Source organism: Bubalus bubalis, chromosome 13, assembly GCF_019923935.1.
Source record: "Bubalus bubalis isolate 160015118507 breed Murrah chromosome 13, NDDB_SH_1, whole genome shotgun sequence".
Classification (NCBI taxonomy): Eukaryota; Metazoa; Chordata; class Mammalia; order Artiodactyla; family Bovidae; genus Bubalus; species Bubalus bubalis.
In genome coordinates this window covers 73,291,842-73,312,652 of record NC_059169.1, presented here as the reverse complement: position 1 = coordinate 73,312,652, position 20,811 = coordinate 73,291,842, and the positions used below count along the sequence as shown (strand labels likewise).

At 40.0% G+C, this 20,811-nt stretch overlaps 1 protein-coding gene across 1 annotated transcript in view; it reads right to left on the bottom strand.

Annotated features, from left to right (window-relative positions):
• CPB2 (carboxypeptidase B2) overlaps positions 1–20,811 on the bottom strand; it is a 57,787-nt gene that overhangs the window by 1,977 nt on the left and 34,999 nt on the right. Inside the window, exons 7-10 of the mRNA XM_006072550.3 lie at positions 18,281–18,391; positions 15,501–15,594; positions 5,940–6,142; positions 1,531–1,618 (exon numbers count right to left, since the gene is read on the bottom strand). Of these exons, the coding sequence (XP_006072612.1) occupies positions 1,531–1,618; positions 5,940–6,142; positions 15,501–15,594; positions 18,281–18,391 (496 nt within the window). The remainder of the gene's footprint in view (positions 1–1,530; positions 1,619–5,939; positions 6,143–15,500; positions 15,595–18,280; positions 18,392–20,811) is intronic.

Below are 20,811 nucleotides of genomic sequence, written 5' to 3'. Positions count from 1 at the left end.
AGCCTTTTCACATGCCATTCCCACTCCCTGGATCTTCCCCACACCTTTGTTTGGCAGCCACTTGCAGGGTAGGTCTCACAGACATGTCACCTACCGAGAAAGATCTTCCCAGGCCACCTGGGCTAAGTTGCCTCTCTCTCTGGCAGTCATTTTCAAACCTTTACACTTATTTAGAAGACTCTTGAGAGTCCCTTGGACTGCAAGGAGATCAAAACAGTAGATCCTAAAAGAAATCAACCCTGAATATTCATTGGAAGGACTGATGCTGAAGCTCCAATGATGTGAAGAACTTACTCATTGGAAAAGACCCTGATGCTGGGAAAGATTGAAGGCAGGAGGGGAAGGGGATGACAGGGGTTGAGATGGTTGGATGGCATCACTGACTCAATGGACATGAGTTTGAGTAAGTTCTGGGAGTTGGTGATGGATAGGGAGGCTTGGTGTGCTGCAGTCCATGGGGTCACAAAGAGTTGGACATGACTGAGCGACTGAACAACAACAAATATGCTTATTTTATGTTCTTCATTATCAATGGGATTATATTTTACTGTTTAATTGTTTACATCAGAGATTGGCAAGCTTCTTCTGTAAAGAACCAGATAATTAATATTTTAGGCTTTGAGGGCCACGTAGTCTATGACACAGCTACTCAATTCCACTGTCATGAAAGTTATATAGACAATATGCAAATGAATGAGTGTGGTATGCACAAATAAAACTATTTGTGGACATTGAATTTTATGTAATTTTCACATGTCACAAAAGCTTATTCTTCTTTTGGCTTTCTTCAACCATTTAAGAAATGGAAAAACCCATTCTTAGCTTACAAGCTATCCAAAAACAAGCAGTGGGCTAGATTCGGCCTGTGGATTATAGTTTGCTGATGGCTTCTTACATGCTTATTTTCTGTTTTGTCTTCTCCTGTCTACCCCTCCAGTTTCGAAAAGAGCTAAATTGTTTGTTATTACCTCTGTGGATACAAAGGAATCCCTCAATAAATACCTCCCAGCAGAGATTAAGATATTTGTTAAGAACTTGCCACATACATGTTCTCATCAGTGTAATATAAACAAAGGATGTTCAACTCCAGCATGCCATGAGCTATACTCTTGGACACAGGTTGTCACTTAAAAACATCTAATGTAAATGGCATGCCTAGATTTCTACAGTGTTCAACCTGCACAACCTTACATGGTGGCCTTGGACATCTTAAACATTCTTTTGAACTTGTATGACCTTTTCTGCTTCAGTCAACTAATGTGATACCAATTCTATAATCCCTACTCTATAGGAAAGAGCATAATTTCTTAAGTATCATTTTGGTTCCTTTTTAGTATGTATATTAATGTAGCTTTGTTCAACAATGTCATAGCTATTATTCTTCCATTTCCAGTTGTTATAATCCAATTGGTTTACGTGTGACCATGTTTTAAAAGATTCCGCTTAGAAAAATTAAATCCACACAGAAAAACCAAACACAAATTTCTTAGTACCTCACAGTCCCCCAAGATCTGAAGAAGAAATACTTACATAAACTTTCTGAACCACTGCCATGTGTGTATCTGATATTTCTATGAATATTCTCCATAGCGTAGACTGCTTCTCTGGCCACTAGAGACTGAAATCAACAGAATATGGAATTTCAGTTAATGTGCAGCTTTAAAACAAGACAGGTACAAGTTTCTAAAAAAAAAAAATCATATAGTAGTTGAATCAGGCTGTAGATATGAAGAAATAGCAGAATGGTTGTTGTCAGGGGCTGGGGTGGAGGTAGGAAGAAAATGGAGATACTGGTCAAAGGATACAAACTTCCAGTTATATGGTGAATAATTTCTGAGGATCTAAAATACAGTCTGATGACTCTAGTTAACAATACTATTTTATATACTTAAAAGCTGCTAAGAGAATAGATATGAAGGGTTCTCACCACAAAAGAAAAAAGAATTATGTGAGGTGATGAATATATTAATTAACGTTATTGTAATCATTTCACAATATATATGTGTAAAATAATCACACTGTACACTTTAAATTTACACAAAATTAAAAGTCAGCTATATCTCAATAAAGCTGAGGGAAAATGGTATAATGAAAAGTCTGCATTTATCCAAAAGGTAAATTGAAAAGAATAAATTAACTTTTAAAAATGTTTCTCTCTTTATGGAAATCACAGTTGGGTGGCTACAAACACAGATCCTTCCAATATAATGAAATTTTTATTTAATTTGAAGAAAAAACACATGTATACCTGTGGCGGATTCTTTTTGCTATTTGGCAAAACTAATACAATTATGTAAAGTTTAAAAATAAAATAAAATAATAAAAAAAAAGAATAAACCTAAAAAAAAAAGAATTCTCACATGCCTTTTTAAGGAATTCATTTATTTTGTAAAACAAAGCATGCATAACAAAGTTATACTGTAAGACAAAGTATAACTATATTCCAAAGACAAACAACTAGGCAAAATTATCACGGAGCTTTAAACTCAGCTTCTCTAAACAATATGCACATCTCAGGTATGGATGGTTCCCTCCTCATCCTTCTCACACACTCTATTTCTTTTTTTGTGTAAAATGTGCAAAGACTCATCAAATAAAAAAGATTATATCCCTGGAGTGCAGCAAGATGGTAACTAAATTCCCTGCCCCGTTATTTTTGTTTCTAGCTTATGCAGATCTTTTCTGAAACTGACACTAGCGTTATAGTATTTGCTGTCGCTGCTTTGAATGAATGACCCCAAGTAATCAGTGGATATGATGCTGTGTCGCCCCCTGCTCAAAATAAGTTCTAATGGAACCACATGATCTACCGAATAAAATGTAAATTTATTCTGACATTCAAACAAGCTAACTGTTCTTCACAAATGGACCTCATCTGCTTTCTGAGGGATCAACTTCCTTTTCTTGCCCCTACATTTCCCCGAACGTAATTCCTGTGGGGAAGCTATGGCCTCTGCTTAGAAAGTCTTCGCTTCCCTGTCCACTTATAGAAATCCTATCTTTCAATATTGTCTGAAACTGTACCTGGTCCTTGACTTCACTAGCACTTTACCATTCCTTCTTCTTTACAGTACGTTACATCTACAGTTCCGTTCAGTTCAGTCACTCGGTCGTGTCCAACTCTTTGCGACCCCATGAACCGCAGCACGCCAGGCCTCCCTGTCCATCACCAACTCCCGGAGTTTACTCAAACCTATGTCCATTGAGTAGGTGATGCCATCCAACCATCTCATCTTCTGTCGTCCCCTTTTCCTTCTGCCCTCAATCTTTCCCAGCATCAGGGTCTTTTCAAATGAGTCAGCTCTTCGCATCAGGTGGCCAAAGTATTAGAGTTTCAGCTTCTACATCAGTCCTTCCAATGAACACCCAGGACTGATCTTTAGAATGGACTGATTGGATCTCCTTGCCATCCAACGGACTCTCAAGAGTCTTTTCCAACACCACAGTTCAAAAGCATCAATTATTTGGCGCTCAGCTTTCTTTACAGTCCAACTATCACATCCATACATGACTACTGGAAAAACCATACCCTTGACTAGATGGACCTTTGTTGACAAAGTAATGTCTCTGCTTTTTAATATGCTATCTACATTGGTCATATCTTTCCTTCCAAGGAGTAAGCATCTTTTAATTTCATGGCTGCAATCACCATCTGCAGTGATTTTTGAGCCCCCCAAAATAAAGTCAACCACTGTTTCCACTGTTTCCCCAGCTATTTGCCATGAAGTGATGGGACCACATGCCATTATAAGTCCTCAAGGTGGAGACTTTATCCCCTCACTTATCTGTTTCCCTCTGAATGAATTAATAAGGCCACCCTTAGCTATCCCAGTCAGAAGGGAGTTGTACCATCTGTGCCATTTATTTAACAGTTACTCCCTTGAAGAAGGGAATGGCTCTCCTTCCCAGTATTCTTGGCTGGAGAATTCTATGGACAGAAAAGCCTGGAGGACCACAGTCCATGGGGTCGCCAAGAGTCAAAGACGACTGAGTAACTAACACTTCCACTTTTCATACTAGAGAGCAGGGTCACCAACCTCTGGATCACAGAGTAGAGCCAGGCCACACAGCAGGAGGTGAGCGGCAGGCAGGCTAGTGAAATTTCATCTGTATGTACAGCTGCTCCCCATTACTCGCATTACAGCCTAAGCTCCACCTCCTGTCAGATCAGCAGCGGCATAACATGCTTGAATCACCCCAAAACTATTCCCCCCCCACCGATCCCTGGTGCCAAAAAGGTTGGGGACCACTGCCTTAGAGTATAGCAATCTGTAACATTTGCTAATGCATGAGCTCTCTAACCATATAATATTCTCTTAAAGGGCAGGGCCCTACCCAGTGCTTCTTTCAGTGCCCATCAAACACAGTATTTTACACATAATAACTCAACAAACACTTGTGATAATAGCAGTCCAAAAATAACTCAAAATCACATTAAATCTATTTCCAGATCATGATAAATACCCTCTCACTCCTCCAATCACCAATCAAGGAGCTTTCCTTAAAAATTTCCCCTTGAGAAGAAAAAGGAATCCTAAGCATACTCAAAAGCAGAGACATTACTTTGCCAACAAAGGTCCATCTAGTCAAGGGTATGGTTTTTCCTGTGGTCATGTATGGATGTGAGAGTTGGACTGTGAAGAAGGCTGAGTGCCAAAGAATTGATGCTTTTGAACTTTGGTGTTGGAGAAGACTCTTGAGAGTCCCTTGGACTGCAAAGAGATCCAACCAGTCCATTCTGAAGATCAGCCCTGGGATTTCTTTGGAAGGAATGATGCTAAAGCTGAAACTCCAGTACTTTGGCCACCTCATGCGAAGAGTTGACTCCTTGGAAAAGACTCTGATGCTGGGAGGGATTGGGGGCAGAAGGAGAAGGGGACGACAGAGGATGAGATGGCTGGATGGCATCACTGACTCAATGGACATGAGTCTGAGTGAACTCCGGGAGTTGGTGATGGACAGGGAGGCCTGGCGTGCTGCGATTCACGGGGTCACAAAAAGTCCGACACGACTGAGGGACTGAACTGAACTGAAGTATCAAGTATGTTTCTGTTCTAAAGGAGTTATTTTTAGCAACTGCAAAGAACTTTACATTTGTCATCAGGAATTGCTAGCCCCTAACATGGCTATAGTTTATTCTGTTCGGAGAACCAGGACAAAACAAGTCAATGAGAAATAAACCACTACATAAAGATCAGAACTTGGGCAAGAACTGGAATGTTGCCACAGCACCTCCATTGACTAGAGAGCATCTGGGGTGATGATTTCCTCAAACCTAATCACAATCCATCAAGAACCTTTGCATCCTCATCTTTTGTCATCTTACCCAAGCATAGAATATCTGTGACTAAAGAGTGGTTGAGGGACTAGCAGGCTGTGTAAATCCTCTTTGAACTCACTGTACCATCCACTGCATTCCACAAAAGGAGGGATGGTCTTGCCTCAATGCTGAAATTGGAGTTGCTTTTAATAGGACCAAATCCCTGCAAGTAAGGGAGGTCAGTGTAAAAGCAATTCCCAATGCTAATATCAGATCAGTAAGTATTGTGCTAAGACTTGACCTATGGCAGGCTTGCCATAGAAAACTAGTCACCACAAACAGACCATTCATTCCAGAAAGTCTTGTCCTTGGCTTCATATGCAGGTCAGGTCAAGGTGGACTGGTTCCCTCCTGACATCCCAAGAGCTTGTCTGACGCTTTCCTAGGTAGCCCCTCTGCTGGACAGAAGTTCATGTCCTCAGAGGAAGGCTCAGTTCTTCACAATCTCTCAATGAACCCTGGCCCAGGGTGACTCTCAAAAGAGTTAGATCAAGACAGAAAACATCTGTCCCCCTTCGTACTCTATGGGAGAATAGTTTCCCCCACAGTTTTCGATTCTTGAACTAAGTACTATTTTACTTATGAAATGCTAACAAAAAACGAATTAAGCAGCACTTACCAGCTCCTCGTGGTCTTTGCTTCTGCTTCGGCTGTAGGAATATGGAAACACTATCTTCTGGGAGTAGGAATGCATACTGATGTAAGCTTTAATGTGCTTGATATTTCTTCTCAAGAAATCAGCCACCGCCTTCACTTCTGGTTCCGACTCAGGGTAAGTTCCACAGTAGATTTCTGAGCACGAGAAACTTGAGGCACCCTCCCCTGGAGTGAAATCGATGGAGTGGAATTATAAGGGGCTACATGTCCTATTGGCAACCCACTCCAATACCCCTGCCTGGAAAATCCCACGGACGGAGGAGTGTGGTCGACTACAGTCCATGGGGTCGCAAAGAGTCGGACATGACTGAGCGACTTTCACACGTCCTATTTATGATCTCCCTGGCAGTGTATTCTCCTAATATCTAGGGAGTAACATTTTTAGATAAACAGATTTAGTTGAGCGCTCTAAACATGTTTGTGACAATGTCATCGATGCTCTGTACTCCCAATGCAGGGGGCCTGGAGTTCAGTCCCTGGTCAGGGAACTAGATCCCACAAGCAGCAACTAAGAGTTCACATACCGAAACTAAAAAAAAGGAAAAACAAAGAAACCACATGCCACAGTGAAGACTGAAGATCCTTCATGAGACAACGAAGACCCAGTGCAGCCAAATAAATAAATAATTATTTTTTAAAATGTTGTCTGTGTTTATTTTGAATTCAAAATTTATATGCCCTCATAGCAAACGATCCACCAGTTATGGCCTAACTTGCTATCTTGCTATCTTGCAGCTATGTTGCAGCCTCAAGAAAGTGGCTGTGAGAATGTCAGAAATGCCACCTCTGCCTCTGAATGTGTGGTTACATGAGAAAGATCTTCTCTAATCATTGTAAGGTTGGTTTTTCTGAAGTGTATAGTTTGGTTGTTCTTGTGCTCAGTTGAGTCAGACTCTTTGAGACACTTTGGACTATAAGCTCCTCTGTCCATGGGATTTTTCAGGCAAGAATACTGGAGTGGATTGCCTTTTCCTTCTCCAGGGGATCTTCCTGACCCAGGGATCGAACCTACTATGTGTCTTGCGTCTACTGCACTGCAGACAAATTCCTTATTGCTGAGCCACGGGGAAAGCCAGATATGTGTAGTTTAAAAATCACCCACAATATAGCCCACAATAGAAAAGTCTCATTTGGGAACTCAGGTCTGCTTTCAGTGCTTCTTCTAACCTGCTAAAAAGATTAGTAAATAAAATGGGATGGTAATATTTGGTGCCAGAATAATGCATGTCTATTCCTTTGAGAAATTAGAGTAAGCGTCATTTTAGATGGCAGCCTGACTCTTAACACTTCTCTTTTCTGTACCTAAGTCAAGGGTTGGGGCCCAGGGAGCCACCTCTGTCCCCAAAGATTATCTCTTCTAGAAACAGTTTATTAGCCTCAAATTGCCTCCTTTACTTGTGTTCTGCCAATCAGAATATCTCCACCGATAGCTTGAAGTGGAAATGCAGTTTCTAGTTTCAAGCTGCTCTCTTGACAACAAAGAAGATAACAATAACAGTGCCAGCTGGCTTGCAAAGAACACAAGTTGTATGTCAGGAACTCTGCTAAAACTTATAGGGATATCTCATTCAATCTTCACAGCAAATCTATGAAGCAAATGCTGTTATTTTAGGAGATGCAAATTGGGCATTAGGAGTGGTGACCATTGTTTACAGTAGATGCTATGGAGCATACTGTTAATCAGTCTATCACTTGATTTCAATCTTGGCATTGCTATTTAATAGTTATCTGGCTTGGGTGATTTTTTTTTTTTAACCTATGAGTCAAAAGTTGTCCAAATTAGTCTTTATAGAAAAGAATAATGGTAATTAAAGATGAGGCCTTAAATTGAACACCACTTTTAGACTTTCATTATAAGGACTGTCAGGAATTCCCATTCTATGTAACATCAAGAGAACGTACTTAGCCCCGCAGGAAATCTGACTGCCCATATGTTCTCTGGCTTCCTGAAGCAGCCAAGCAAGACAAATTCTTATAATTCAATGGATGCTTTACATTAAAAAAAAGCCACTTTTGGCACAACATGGGTATTTGGTACCATCAACTTCTAACAAGTTAGAACTTTTCATTTCAAATATATATTTTTTGGTTTTATTTTTTAAAATGCCATTTACTCCATAAGACACTGCTAATTGTTAAGATTCAACAGTAAAAACAACAACAACAAAAAACCATTCTAATCATCTATTTTGGCCCTCAAGCTGTTTATCCCTCACTTGTATTTCAATCAGTCTTCTAGTTCAGTACAGTTTAGTTCAGTCGCTCAGTCGTGTCCGACTCTTTGTGACCCCATGATCCGCAGCACACCAGGCCTCCCTGTCCATCAGCAACTCCCGGAGTCTACCCAAACCCATGTCCATTGAGTCAGTGATGCCATCCAACCATCTCATCCTCTGTCATCCCCTTCCCTTCCTGCCCTCAATCTTTCCCAGCATCAGGGTCTTTTCAAATAGGTGAGAAAGAATAGAATTCTTGTACATGCCCTAAGAGGCAAAGCGATATTGATTTTTTTAAAAACCTATCTATACTTTAATTTCTTTTATCTATTAAATGGAAAAATCATTAAATGCTTTGCCCAGTGCCTGGCATATACGGAGTGTTCAGTAACTGTTGTTCATCATCATTGTCGTCGTCGTCACATGGATTGGGACACAGAGCAGGCCAGTGTGCATCGCAGAGATGAGATGAGCAGAGAAAGGACCCACTGAGTCCCCTAAGGTGCTCCAGGCCCAGTTTCAGTCTGTTTCCAAGGTCTGCCTGAATCCTGGTCCTTGGGTTCCATGGGCTACTCCATTATCCTTACAGAGTCTGCCTTTCTTACTTAAGCTTGCTTCATTTTCTTCCTTTTATTGCAACAGAAACAAACTTATTGTTTGTTAAACATTCCCCCCCCCCACACCCAAGGAAATGTTGTGCTCAGGTCTTTCCATATATTTTTGTTAGTTTTTAATCAATAATGTCATTGGACAAACATTTTTGATAGTTTAGTTACCTTTGAATACTTTTATTTAACCCCATAGGTACAAGTTTATCATTTCAAATGTAATCAACATAAAAATTACTTGTGAGATATTTTGTGTTACTTTTTCATTCAAAGAGTCTGGTGTATATTTCACCTTCATTGCATGTCTCAGTTTGGACAAACCACATTTCCAGTGTTCCACGGCCACATGTGGCTAGAGGCTACTGTAATGAACAGTGTTACCTCAGATTCTCATTTTATGACTGTCATTCTAGAGATTTCAAACTTCTATTTGAAAGAGCCATCTAGAGTCAATCTGTTTTTCAGAGTCTGTTTTGCCTTTAAATAGGGATGTTAATATGGACAAGCCACTTCATCTCTCTCAGCCCAAATTCTTCATCTATACCAAGAGGTGCTTGGTCTTCCAGGTCCCTTCATGTTCAATCATTCTTTGATCTATAAAAAGTGGGATCAAAAAAATACCTGGAACAGCAAACTCATTGAGACAAAAAGTCAGTTAGAAACTACCAGGGGCTTCTATGGGTGGTGAACAAGAAGCTATTGCTTAACTGTTTTAGAATTTCTGTCTGGGATGACGAAAAAATTTGGGGAACGGATGTTGGTCATGGTTGCAAATGATTGGGACTGCACTCAAAGTCACTGAACTATAGTTTTTAATGGTAGAAGTGGCAAAATTTTATGTTATATGTTTTACTATGATTAGAAAAATTAAAAGACCATATGGTCTCTAGGAAAAGAAATGAAATACTTTCTATCCCACACCAGTTGCAAAAACCTTGTAGTTTAACTTAACATTTCAGAAAACTTGTTAAAAGAAGTTTGAGACCAGAGGTCCTCACAAATACCCCCTGTTGGAGACTGAATTCTTCTTTCCCCTGTGTGTGTGCTAAATTGCTTCAATCAGGTCAGACTCTGTGACCGTATAGACTGTGGCCCACCAGGCTCCTCTGTCCATGGGATTCTCTAGGCAAGAATACTGGAGTGGGTAGTCATGCCCCTCTCTGGGGGATCCTCGTGACCCAGGGATCAAACCCAAGTCTCTTACTGCTCCTGCTTTGGCAGGCAGGTTCTTTACCACTAGCACCACCTGGGAAGCCCCACTCTACCCCCAATTCCTGTGTTGAAGCCATAAGACATCATGTGTTATATTTGGAGATAGGGCCTTAAAGGAGGTGATAAAATCATAAAAGTAAGGCCCTGATCCACTATAACTGGTGTCCTTATAAGAAGAAAGGAACACCAGGGATGTATACACACAGTGAAAAGGCTGTGTAAGGACACAGCAAGAATGCAGCCATCTGCACGCCACGGAGAAAAGCCTCAAGAGAAACCCACCCTGCTGATAACCTTGATCTTGGACTTACAACCCCCAGAACTACAAGAAATACTTTCTCTTTTTTGAGCCTTCCACCCTGTGATATTTTGTTATGGCAGCCCAAGCCAATTAAGATATCCCTACCTCTATTTCTGTACTCCAAGGCCAAATTTGCCTGTTACTCCAGGTGTTTCTTGACTTCCTACTTTTGCATTCCAGTCCCCTATAATGAAAAGGACATCTTTTTTGGGTGTTAGTTCTAAAAGGTCTTGTAGGTCTTCAGAGAACTGTTCAACTTCAGCTTCTTCAGTGTTGCTGGTTGGGGCATAAGCTTGGATTACTGTGATATTGAATGGTTTGCCTTGGAAATGAATAGAGATCATTCTGTCATTTTGGAGATTGCATCCAAGTACTGCAGTCTGGACTCTTTTGTTGACCATGATGGCTACTCCATTTCTTCTAAGGGATTCCTGCCCACAGTAGTAGATATAATGGTCATCTGAGTTAAATTCACCCATCCAGTCCATTTTAGTTTGCTGATTCCTAGAATGTCGATGTTCACTCTTGCCATCTCTTATTTGACCATTTCCGATTTCCCTTGATTCATGGGCCTAACATTCCAGGTTCCTATGCAACTTTGCTCTTTACAGCATCGGACCTTGTTTCTATCACCAGTCACATCCACAACTGGGTATTGTTTTTGCTTTGCCTCCATCCCTTCATTCTTTTCTGGAGTTATTTCTCGGCTGATCTCCAGTAGCATATTGGGCACTTACCAACCTGGGGAGTTCCTCTTTCAGTATCCTATCATTTTGCCTTTTCATACTGTTCATGGGGTTCTCAAGGCAAGAATACTGAAGTGGTTTGGCATTCCCTTCTCCAGTGGACCACATTCTGTCAGACCTCTCCACCATGACCTGTCTGTCTTGGGTGGCCCCACACATCATGGCTTAGTTTCACTGAGTTAGACAAGGCTGTGGTCTGTGTGATCAGATTGGCTATATTGTCACCCTGCTTATTTAACTTATATGCAGAGTACACCATGAGAAATGCTGGGCTGGAAGAAGCACAAGCTGGAATCAAGATTGCCAGGAGAACTATCAATAACCTCAGATATGCAGATGACACCACCCTTATGGCAGAAAGTGAAGAGGAACTAAAAAGCCTCTTGATGAAAGTGAAAGAGGAGAGTGAAAAAGTTGGCTTAAAGCTCAACATTCAGAAAACAAAGATCATGGCATCTGGTCCCATCACTTCATGGGAAATAGATGGGGAAACAGTGGAAACAGTGTCAGACTTTATTTTTTGGGGCTCCAAAATCACTGCAGATCGTGATTGCAGCCATGAAATTAAAAGACGCTTACTCCTTGGAAGGAAAGTTATGACCAACGTAGACAGCATCTTCAAAAGCAGAGACATTACTTTGCCAACAAAAGTCCGTCTAGTCAAGGCTATGGTTTTTCCAGTGGTCATGTATGGATGTGAGAGTTGGACTGTGAAGAAAGCTGAGTGCCAAAGAATTGATGCTTTTGAACTGTGATGTTGGAGAAGACTCTTGAGAGTCCCTTGGACTGCAAGAAGATCCAACCAGTCCATCCTAAAGGAGATAAGTCCTGGGTGTTCACTGGAAGGACTGATGCTAAAGCTGAAACTCCAGTACTTTGGCCACTTCATACAAAGTGTTGACTCATTGAAAAAGACTCTGATGCTGGGAGGAATTGGGGGCAGGAGGAGAAGGGGACGACAGAGGATGAGATGGCTGGATGGCATCACTGACTCGATGGACATGAGTTTGGGTAAACTCCTGGGAGTTGGTGATGGACAGGGAGGCCTGGCATGCTGCGATTCATGGGGTCGAAAAGAGTCGGACATGACCGAGCGACTGAACTGACTGACTGAACTGACCTCTATTTCCAGCTCCCACACAAACACACACACATATACACAATTTTAATACAGAGGAAAGGTAAAATGAACATAAAATGAGTAAGTAGGCTTTGCAGGACAGTGATGGAAACATAGATATAGAGAACAGACTTTAGCACATGATTGGGGGTAGGAGGAAAGAGAGGGTGGGATGTATGGAGAGAGTAGCTTGGAAACCTACATTATCACATGTGAAATAGATAGCCCATGGGAATTTGCTGTATGACTCAGGGAACTCACAACGGGGCTCTGTAACAACCTAGAGGGGTGGGATGGGGAGGAAGGTGGGAGGGAGGTTCAAGAGGGAGGAGCCATATATACCTATGGCTGATTCATGTTGTTGTTTTGCAGAAACCAACACAATACTGTTAAGCAATTATCCTTCAGTTAAATATAAAAAAGAATAAAAAAATTAAAAAAATAAATAAATAGGCTTGATATTATCATTTCCTGTTCCTAAGTGAGGTGCTGTTTCAGATTCTTTACAAAGTATTATAAAGGCTGCTGCTGCTGCTAAGTCTCTTCAGTCGTGTCCGACTCTGTGCGACCCCATAGATGGCAGCCCACCAGGCTCTGCCGTCCCTGGGATTCTCCAGCAAGAACACTGGAGTGGGTTGCCATTTCCTTCTCCAATGCATAAAAGCGAAAAGTGAAAGTGAAGTCGCTCACTCGTGTCCTACTCTTCGTAACCCCATGGTCTGCAGCCCACCAGGCTCCTCTGTCCATGGGATTTTCCAGCCAAGAGTACTGGAGTGGGGTGCCATCGCCTTCTCCGATTATAAAGGCACATTCTATTAATAGTTGTAGGGACAAGGAAGAGATAAAATTTAATTCTTTTTTTCTCACTGCTCACAAAGTACTGAAGAGATTCTGGGGCACTCAGCAAAAAAAAAAAAAAAAAAAAAAAAAGAGTTCCCTACTGTTATTTTTTATTTGGAAATCTCTCTTATGTATGATATATTACTGCTGCTTCTGTTCCTGCTTTTAACTCTTGTGACATATAATAATACAACCACAGGCCTAATCAGGGGTCTGAGATATTTTTTGATGACAATAACAGAAGATATTTGACTACTTGGTTATTCAAATTAGGTAACATTAGTTTCACCATAAAAAACATTAGGTAAAATAGAGTAGTAAAAAACAAAAAAAAAAGCGTGCAGATAAAAGAAGTTTCAAAAAGGAACTTATATCTGAAGAGTGATTGTCAGACTCAGAAGAATTTCAGCAAATTTGAAGCCAGGCAGCCTGGCTTTATATCTTAGCTCGGCCGCCTCCTAGCTCTGTGCTCTTGAGCAAGGGACTTAACCTTTTCAAGTCTGGGTTTCTTCATCAATGATGTGTAGATAATGAAACCCAGGGGATGAAGTATATAAACTTCTCACCACTTAGCAACTGTCAGCTCTGTTTATTCAGAGGCCTTTGATAATTAGCTGCTGCTTCTCTGATTCCCTCCCCAGTTATTACTGCCCATGAGGGTCTTTATGCTTCGGTGGGCACTTTTATTGGACAATCTTAATGATGGCTTTTACAAAGAAACCACTAAATGATTCCCTTGAGCCTGAGGCAGGATCAGCTATTATTTCCTGTGTTTTCTTACTATGTCTGTGGCTTTCTTAGAACAACTTATTTCATGCACAGACTCATTTGAATAACTTTCTGAGACCTGCTCTGCGTGCCAGGTACCGAGCTAGGTAATGGATAATCGTCCCTACCCTCATGGAGTTTCTGACTGAAGAGGGAAGAGGAAATCAAGAAAAAAGTACTCTATTGTGAAGTTTTTGTGTCTATTAGGTTGGCCAAAAAGTTCATTCAGGTTTGTCCTTAAGCTCTTACTGGAATGAAGTTTTTGGCCAACTTGATACATTGTGACAATGATGAAATTATGAGTTTTCACTTGGGCTTCCCAGGTGGCGCTAGTGGTAAAGAACCCACCTGCCAATGCAGGAGACATAAAAGACATGGGTTCAATCCCTGAGTCCGGAAGATCCCCTGGAAGAGGAAATGGCAACCCACTCCAGGATTCTTTCCTGGAGAATCCCATGGACAGAGGAGCCTGGTGGGCTATAGTCCATGAGGTTGCAGAGAGTCAGACATGACTGAAGCAGCTTAGCAGGCAGCACTTCTTTTCTAAAGGAAATACAGAGGATCATGTGGCTATGACTGCGTACGGTAAAGGAATGGGAAGAAGAGGCTATTTGCGTGGCTTCAACAGCTTTGCTCCCTCTCTGGTGTCCTCATAGAGCCACATGCTCCCACGTTCAAAAATATAGATGACTCCAGCTCACTGTTTAGCTTTGTAGTTGTTTCCCAAATGTAGCAACTATGAAATATCCTTGGAGGGTGGGCGAACTAACACCTACCTCCCTGAGAGCAGACAATATCCTTGAAAGCCCAAGTCAGTGTTCACTGAGTACTGTAAGTCATTTGAATCAAGGAACAAGGAATTCCTACTGTGCTGAATACAAGTTTCTCTTTATGATATTCATGAAAGAAAGAACTTAAGAAAGTGAACGGTAACAGGGAACACAAAATGTTTTGGGACTTCCCTGGCCATCCAATGGTTAGGACTCTGCACTTCCACTGCAGGGGGTACAGGTCTGATCCCTAGTCCTCGTTGGGAAAACTAAGATTTCACAAGCCAAACAAACAAACAAAGGTTTTGCAACACTATAGAAGTAAATATTTTCCTAAACAATTGAAAACAAGAGGTACCCATCCAACTCTTGTCTTTGATATCCTCATAATGAAAGCTATTTGTTTATGAAAGTAGGAAATTGAGCGGTCAATTCCGTATGATTCTAGAGAAAAAGAATTTTAGAACTTTGAAGCTAGAAAGAACCTTACAGAACTGGTCCAACTGCCTTCTTCTAAAGACATGGCTATTAAAACAAGGAGCACAGGTTAAGCATGTTCTGCTGATTTTAGCCAACCTTCACATCATTGCATTAAGCAAAAAGTTTCTTATTTCAATTATTTCCTGATTCAGATAGTCCTCCCCTCTAATTAGCTTGAATTAATGGTAGGCTGCAGTCCATGGGGTCGCAAAGAGTCGGACACAACTGAGTGACTTCACTTTCACTTTTCACTTTCATGCATTGGAGAAGGAAATGGCAACCCACTCCAGTGTTCTTGCCTGGAGAATCCCAGGGACAGGGGAATCTGGTGGGCTTCTGTCTCTGGGGTCGCACAGAGTCGGACACGACTGAAGTGACTTAGCAGCAGCAGCAGCAATGGGTTTTTAGGAATATCACCTTTTAAATGAAGAGATGTTGCTAGAGATTAAGCAAACAACCTACCACACCAGTGTTTGGAGGCAAAATTCCTGTTCAGGTCTGTTCCGACACAAGCATTTTTTTCATGTAAAGAACGATTCTTTCTCCACATTCGATCCTAAATAAACAAAACACAGATTACCAGACACCCATGTTTGTGGTTTAGGAAAGACGCCACTTTTAATGACAAAGTGGACAGTGTTGTATTTCTCTCCTTTAACCCCATCTCTTCACCCGGTCACTGTCTTCACAATACTTCTTGCATGGCCGCTGTTCTATTCAGGTCTTAATTGGGTTCACTCAAACTTGAATCAAATGAAATGGTGATATTTGATGAGCTTTGACCTACCAAAAAAAAATATGTCAGCTGGTTTTTATAGGCTGCTTACTGGCCTTCTTGTTAGGTCTCGTTTCCTTTAATTTTATGCATTGCCATTTTCTATCTTCTGTCGTTCTAAGAAAAGTAAAATAACTTGGTGTTTCAACTCAAAACTATGAGTCATGAGTTTCTTTTTTTTTTTAATTGAAATGTATTTGACATACAACATTGTATAAATTAAAGATGTTCAACATGTTCGTTTGATTTATTTACATATTATGATTACTACTATCGGGATAATTAGCACTTCTAACCTGTCACATTAATTCTCTCTTTTTTGTGGTGGAAACGATTAAGATCAAGTCTTTTAGCAAGTTTGATGATGATAATACAATGTTGTTGAATCATGAGTTTCAGCGCTGTTTTTAGATTGAATCCAACATTCACTGAAAACCTACAGGAAGCAGAGATGTGAAAATGCCTCTAGTTTGGTGGTGTCTGTGATTGTAGCGATTCAACTCCGGTTTCTAAATGTAAAGCAAAAATAGCCCATTGGGTTCTTGGGGTAATCTGGGAATTTAATCTTGTAAACAGTTGCATAGACTTTGTTTGAGTTCTGGGTGGGGATGACATGGCACCCTTCCCCCTATTCCACCAACCCTTCTGCCCAGCCTCCCGGTCTGTTTCCAATCCCAGGCCTGTGAGTCTGGCAGCAACAGTTGCTCTGAGGAAATTGGGTTCTCATACTTCAGGAGTTAGTTGGCAGAGTTAAGATACAAAAGTCGGTTGCAGAGTAATACTATCTAAAGCGTGGCTGAACTCCACTGGGAGTCCAGTGAAGGCATAAATTTATTGTAATAGCAATCTATAAATGTGGCCATTTATTGAACTCCAATTTTATGTTAGATACTATACAAGGTATTTCCCATTTACTTAGTTCAGGGTTTGCTCATTCCTACCTAAAAAACTTTTGTTCACAGTATTCATCTTCCCTGAGATTTTTCATCAATCTCCTTCACCATTCCCATCTCTTCTGCTTAAATTAACCACTACATAAAATAATTCCGGTATAATTCCTTATGTTTCTAATCACAGCAATTATGGCCATTCCCCTGAGTGTTTAAATGTGCTAGTCAAGTATGTTTTTCATGTATGTTTGACTGTTTTTATAATTTAAAATTTTTTTAATTAAAAATTATTATTAGAGTTTAGTTACTTTACAATGCACTCTTTTTCTTTTTTTTACACACAAGAATTAATTTATTTCAACCAACATTCACAAGTCAGAAAATTGAAGTTTTTATATGCCTGCACTTGGACACATACACACCTGTGAATAAACTCAAGCAAGAAGTTTGCAGAAGTGTACAGGCCAGAGTTTTTATGTGCTCCTCATTAAAGTAGAAAGGGCCGTACTTCATATTGCTTGAGTAATTTTACGTGAATCATGATGCTGTTGGATTAAAACGGTTTCCAGTGTAGACAAGACTGACCAAGATACTCCTACATATGTTCATGATTGAGTTAAAGGGTACTAGGATTAAATTTGCATATTGGTTAGCGTGCAATTCTGTTCTGATGCACATTCCATTAGAATGCTGTTCTAATTCTGGCAATTCATGATTTTTATAAATCAAAATACCATCCAAACAACTCCTAGTAAGAATGAACAGATGGGGCACCATGTATCAAGGCGGCTAACATCAAAAAAGAGATAAAACCAGACCTGTGCCACTCTTGCTGGGAAAACACCCCATCACAATGAAGTAGTCTTGCCAAAAAAGCCAAACCTGAATCTTATTAATCTTCCAGAATCCAAACATCAAGTTTCAGAAAATACAGAGGACAAAGGAACGTGTTAAACTACAACATGGCAACACGATGAGTAAATCCAGGCAGGAAACTCTCTTCTTCAGTGAAACAAGTTGCAGGGAAATAGGGAAAAAGAGATATCGGGGGAGAATCTATGGATTAAAATAAAAATAAAGGCTATAAAGCAATCACAACATATCAACCTTATTTGGATCCTGCACCAAAGAAATGAACATTTTTAAAAAGCTGTGGTATGATAGGAAATTTAAATACTGATTAGAAATTTTATGATAGTAAATAATTATTTTTCACTTTAGGTATAATTGTATTGCTATTTTTTAAAACCTCAGTTAGATGCATCCTGAAATATTCATTGATGAAATGATATGGTATCTGAGACTTGCTTCAAAAGGATAGGGGTAAGATAGAAGGGAGTTGGGGATACAGGTGAAAAAAGATTGGCCATGAATTGATTGGCTATGTGATAAGCACATCAGAGTTTACCATACAATTATTTCTACTCATGTATGTTTGAACTTTCCCATAATGAATTAAACAAATTTTTTTTCATGATAAAACCATCATGCTGGGATCCAGGATTCTATGAATAATTCTGTCTGTGTATCCTGTATGCTCTAAAGGAGTATGTTTTGTTTTCTTTGCCTTCACCTACCTTTTTCCATGTGTAGTCATAACCATCCACATTAACCACTGGCATAATATAGAAATCCATGTGCTTCAGAAGATTGGTATGCATCTTTTCTTTCCCATAGTAATAAGTTACCTACGGATTAAACCAAGCATATTTGATAACGTATCTTTTACCTCCTTCTAAACTTAGCCTGTTTCTTTTTTTTAATTGAGATATAATTGACACATAATCCTGGAACAACACAGGTTTGAACTGTGTGGGTCCACTTCTAGACATGTTTTTCAATATTAAGTACTAGAGACCTACACGATCTGCAGTTCATTGAATTCACATATGCAGAACTGTGCACAGATGGAGGGTCTAGTTATAAACACACATAAACTTATGTGAGGATTTTTGAGTGTATGGAGGGTGGGTGCGCCTAACCACTACATTGTTCAAGGGTCAACTATATTAGGTTCAGGTATATTACCTAATGATTCAATATTTGTATATATAGTGAAGGAATCACCACAATAAGTCTAGTTAATATCCATCTAGCTAACATCCACTAAACTTGGTCTATGGCTTGTTTTTTGTTTTTTTTAATTTGACATTTAGATTTGCAGATTTAACTTTCAGGAAGAGTATTAATTCCTTGGAAAGTCTAGACTTAGGGTACTATGCTGACTACTAAGTCGCTCAGTTGTGTCCGACTCTTAGCGACCCCATGGACTGCAGCCTACCAGGCTCCTCTATCCATGGGATTTTCCAGGCAAGAGTACTGGAGTGGGGTGCTATTGCCTTCTCCGACTATGCTGACAAGTGATGGTAAATGTCCTGGACATGGGACAACTGGTCCTCCTATTTAATGGAGTCAGAAGACAGAACTATATGTTTTTTAAAACTTCCTTCAAGAAACAGAAGAATTCTTTATTAATACATAAAGCCCACCACAAAGATTTAAGGAAACAAACCTATATATATTTCTACTCTTTTTATAATAATCTGCATCAGTCACCACTTAAACTAACCTTGTCTCATTCCCAGATATGTCTAGATAATATTTTCTGCATTGTTTTATAAGTCATGAGCTAAATTTTTGCTAGAATTGAGTGTATTTCCCAAGCATTCAGTCATTTGGCTTTAAAGTCAGTGGTAGCTTTTCCTAGGTACTGACTCTGAGTTTCCTATCAGACATCATCTGACACTGCTCTTCTGTGCTTTAGATTCATACCCAGCTAGGGTCTCATATTTTCACATGATCCAAGGACATCCACATTTCAGTGACTAAGAAGTTAACCCCAAAATGACCAAATATAGATGCAGGAGAACCACAAAGACAAATTTCAGGTAGTTAAATGATTTCATCTGGTGACTTAGAGGTAAAGAACCTTCCTGGCTAATGCAGGAGCTGCAGGAGCTGCGGGTTAGATGTCTGAGCTGAGACGATCCCCTGGAGAAGGATATGGCAGCCTACTTCAGTATTCTTGCCTGGGAAATCACATGGACAGAAGAGCCTGGTGGGCTACAGTCCATGGGGTCGCAAAAGAGTCGAACACAACTTAGTGACTAAACAACAACAAAGCTTTGGCATAAATTCTTCATTTGTGGTAACATTGCTACATTTAAATTCGTGGATTAGTTCACAATTTTTTGCTGATTTAAACTTACTCAAAAGACTTTGTTAAGAAACATTTTTCATTATTGATAGAAGAAAAATGTCTTTTTAAAAAATTGAAGTATAGTTGCTGTACAATTTTATATGTTACAGGTGTATAATACAGGTTCACATACACCCACAAAGGAAACCATCAGCAAAACAAGAAGACAACCTACCGAATGTGAGAAAATATTTGCAAATGATGTGATCAATAAGGGGCTAATATCCAAGAAAAATGTCTTCTAAATCTTACCTTTGCTATAGCTAAACGTTACCATTTTTCTTTAAATATTTAAAATACTATATCCTTATCTCCCTAGAACAACCATAATAGTCAAATTTAAATTATTTGCCATAGGTAATCATCTAAAAAGCAAGAGAGTTCCAGAAAAACATCTATTTCTGTTTTATTGACTATGCCAAAGCCTTTTACTGTGTGGATCACAATAAACTGTGGAAAATTCTGAAACAGATGGGAATACCAGACTACCTGACCTGCCTCTTGAGAAAGCTATATGCAGGTCAGGAAGCAACAGTTAGAACGGGACATAGAACAACAGACTGGTTCCAAATAGGGAAAGGAGTATGTCAAGGCTGTATATTGTCACCCTACTTATTTAACTTATATGCAGAGTACATCATGAGAAACACTGGGCTGGAAGAAGCACAAACTGGAATCAAGATTGCCGGGAGAAATAGCAATAACCTCAGATATGCAGATGACACCACCCTTATGGCAGAAAGTGAAGAGAAACTCAAAAGCCTCTTGATGAAAGTGAAAGAGGAGAGTGAAAAAGTTGGCTTAAAGCTCAACATTCAGAAAAGTAAGATCATGGCATCTGGTCCCATCACTTCATGGGAAATAGATGGGGAAACAGTGGAAACAGTATCAGACTTTATTTTGGGGGGC